The sequence below is a fragment of the Patiria miniata genome, unplaced genomic scaffold (assembly GCF_015706575.1).
Source record: "Patiria miniata isolate m_02_andy unplaced genomic scaffold, ASM1570657v1 HiC_scaffold_19, whole genome shotgun sequence".
In the NCBI taxonomy this organism is placed as follows: domain Eukaryota; kingdom Metazoa; phylum Echinodermata; class Asteroidea; order Valvatida; family Asterinidae; genus Patiria; species Patiria miniata.
The window spans coordinates 14,756,122-14,759,876 of NW_024037057.1; the positions used below are offsets into that span (position 1 = coordinate 14,756,122).

At 41.7% G+C, this 3,755-nt stretch overlaps 1 protein-coding gene across 1 annotated transcript; it reads left to right on the forward strand.

The window, feature by feature from the left end:
- The first annotated feature begins 683 nt into the window (after positions 1 to 683).
- Positions 684 to 1,631, forward strand: LOC119725472. Its single transcript, XM_038196880.1, has one exon. It carries the CDS (start codon positions 684 to 686, stop codon positions 1,629 to 1,631), a length of 948 nt encoding a protein of 315 aa, XP_038052808.1.
- The last annotated feature ends 2,124 nt before the right edge of the window (positions 1,632 to 3,755 follow it).

A 3,755-nucleotide genomic window follows, 5' to 3' on the forward strand; every position in this document is an offset into this window, starting at 1 on the left:
ATTGTTTTTTTTTCCAGCTCTGTAACTTGCTGACACTTCACGACTGCGGCATTCATCAGGACGAGAACATCTCACTCCGTCTGTGCACTGATGGCCTACTGGGTGGTGGACCCAAAGGTAAATGTTCATGGTAAACATTATCTTTGAAAGTGCGATTATGAAAACAGGATGGATGCTCTAGCCTTTTCTTGTTGGCATTATTAGTATCTGTAGTACAATTACTTGTAGTTAAAGAGCGATCTAAGTTAATGTGTTTTACCGCCTCCTCCGCTGTAATGTCTCAAAATTTCCCAGCATTTGCCACTTATTTCTAAAAGGATAAACAATTCAATAAAAAATAGCACTGACATTTATAAACGTCGCTAACCAAAGTCTACAATTAATTGCCTTTCAATCAGATACATTTAAACTTCCAACTTATGTTTTGTTTGGCAGACAAACGCTCTGGAGATTGTCAATTCCTCCGGGACTTGGCAACGAAAATTCAATCATCCTGGGAAGAATTGGCACAATCGCTGGGATTTGCAGAAGCAGAAATCAAGCAAATCCAAACCACCTTCCAAGAACAAGAAATGAGCCTACAGATGCTGCTTTCTTGGTGGAGAAAGCAAACAAGTCGCAGGGAAGGATTTCAGATTTTGAGAGATGCGTTAAATTCAATCGGGCGTGATAAGCTTGTCTCGATGATACCATCAGAAGAGCAACAGAGGGTTAAACAGGAGGAACTTCGTCATCGAGACAAACCTCAACCATTGGTACAAGAGGAAGGAGCTAAAGAGTCGCCCAAGCAGAAAGGGACTACATCACATGAGGGACAGAAACTGACACAGCAAGGATTTTGTTATCGAGACAACCCCCAATTAGGGGCTCATGTGGGAGGGGCTGAAGATCAGAGCCCACAAAAAGGGACTTCATCATCTGACGAGGAGAGACCAAGACAGGAAGAAGTTGAAAACCAAGACATACTTAAACCTGAGTTGCAAGTAGGAGGGACAAAGGTACAACGTAAGCAGAGAGGGACTATATCACCTGAGGAACAGAGACCGGTACACGAAGAAGTTTATGAGCAAAACAATCATCAGTTACATGAACAAAGAGTTGTTGTTGAAGAACAGGGCAAGCACAAACGCGCAAGACTGTCCGTTGAGGAACACAGACTGAGTCAGGAGCTTCCACAGAAAAAGCAGAAACTGGGAGAATTCGAGAACGCACAAGAGGGGATGACGTCTATAAAAGAACATGGACCTAAGCATGGGCAATTACAGAGTCATCAAGATAAACCGCAAAAAGAGAATCAAGTGGGAGGGGCTACACAAGAGAGTAAACGGAAAGGAACATCATGTAAGGAACAAATACCGCGTCTGCACGAGGAAGTCGCTCATCGAGACAGAACTGAACCAGAAGTTCAGGTAGGAGGGGCTGAAGAACATAGCAAGGAGAAAAGGACTACATCATCCGAGGACCAGAGACCGAGACAGGAGGAAGTTGCTCATCGAGACGAATCCGAACCGGAGGTTCAAGTGGGAGGGGCTCAAGAACATAGCAAGCTGAAAGGAAAGAAACCGAGAAGAGAAGTTCACGCTAGGATTACTGAGAGCGAAAGCAGATCAGGTAAAGATTTATCCAATTAATTACAATTTCAATATTTGTGCTCTTCTTCGAGCTTGCGGTTTCTTTAATTTTCACCCTCCTATTATAATATATAAATTGGTTTTTAAAATGGGTTCAAAAGGTTTTTTGTCCGAACAAGTTTTCAAATTCTAGTTTTTGGCTGAAGATTCCCCTAAAATGCACTGTCTTTGGGTTCCTTTTTTCGCATGAACACGTGTATCCGATCTGCGGGTAGACTTGCTTCTGTATGGTTCCTGCCTCATCAAGACTGGAATGTGGCGGGAAACAAAGCTGTCTTCTGCAGACTAGTATCGAGTGCGTTAAAACATCACGTGATTGAATCAAAATGGCTTGATTTGAAGTAACTTCATATAGTTCAGAGTCCACCGCAAACACCATGGCATCGTTTCGGCAACTGCCCGGTCAAGGGTCGCATAATTGCAAGTTCCAGACTTGTGTGACTCAGACTCGGACTCGACCTTTGTGACTCGTGACTCGGACTCGGACTCGACCTCTGTGACCCAGACTCGGACTCGGACTCGAGGTTTGGTGACTCGAATACAAGTCTGTGATGTAGGCATATCAGTGATATATGAAGGCCCACTTATCGATGAAATAAATTTTACATTTTCCCTGAAAGTTGAATTTGGATATGTTGTTTTAATTGAAAGGTGAAGTCCGACAACCATTCAGTTAACAACTAACGCATGCGTATTATGCTTAACAATTTATGAAGTAATTATTTTTAAATATAAGTGGATTTTTTGTTATGATTCATTCAAAAGTAAAAATAAACAATTTGTTTATTGCTGGAAAATGGATGTTTGGAAATATAAACTAGAACATCTGTTAAACTGAAAATTATGTATTCGGCAACAAAACCCAACGGAGACGCAAACTTTATGCCAAAAACTAATAACATACATTGAAAATTCCATGGGAAAACAAGATACAATTCTGTACAATTGCATAACTTTTAATGTTAAGCTTTTTATATTAAATGAACAAAGCTTTTAATATTTGGTTTTTAATCACAAATTATTATGTTTTAGTACGATAAGTGTTTTTTTTTGTTTAAATTATATATGATGTTCACATGTAAAATTCAGTTTTTAAGTGCGAGACATGTGTTTAATAAACCCTTATAATCCTTGTTTTGATAGATTACCCACAAAGCAGTGGAGCCAGCATAGGAAACGCCGGCACAATCAGCGGTAGCCAGAACCCTATCATTGTTAGTCCAGGTGAAGTTAATATCAATTACAACTTGACGTCGGAGAGACAAGGTAAATACAATTTTGTTCGAAACAATAAAGTAGTTTGATATTGTAACGAGCGCGAAATTACTGGTTCAAGTAATGACTATAGAGACTAGACAAAAATTCTGACTGGAGAGATCGTGTTCTTCTTCAAATAATAATAATGGTTTTATTGTCTTCCAATACTGGTGGCACACCGTGCCCAATGCGTATAATCTAATGTATATGTGGATAACGATAAGGCGAAGCACCAATGTACATTGCAATCGAACGTTGAGCACGACGCGCTCCTTCTTCTAAGGTTGAGGCCTGAGATTGGTGTGGATCGGTAGGTCAGCAATGCTCGCAGAGGATCAGATCCTTAATGTTGATAAGTGGAACCAGCGGTTTAAGGTCAGTCTGTATGGTGACTTGAAGGCCTCGAAAGTATACATAAAACCTTTCGCACGACCACACCGAAGCCAACAGCTCTTTCTCTATCTGCATGTAGCGTCGTTCAGATGGAGTGAGGCTTCTTGAGCAGTACGCCACTGGCTTCCACTGTCTGTCATTTTGTTGTTGCAGAATACATCCACCCAGTCCGTATTCGCTTGTATCAGCGCTAACCATGGTCAGCTTATTTGGATCACAGAAAGCGAGTGAAGGAGCTGATGTGAGAAGTGTCTTAATGCTGCAAAAAGCTGACTGCTGTGGTGATCCCCACACCCAGCGGACATCACTCTTCAGTAGGTCATTTATTGGTGCAGCGACTGAGGAGACATGGGGAATGAACCGCGCGAGCCAATTAATCATTCCCATTAGTCGTTTGACTTCGGTTTTGGTGGTGGGTGGTGGCATTTGGATGATCGCCGCTATCTTTGCATGGTCGGCATGGATGCCGTCTTT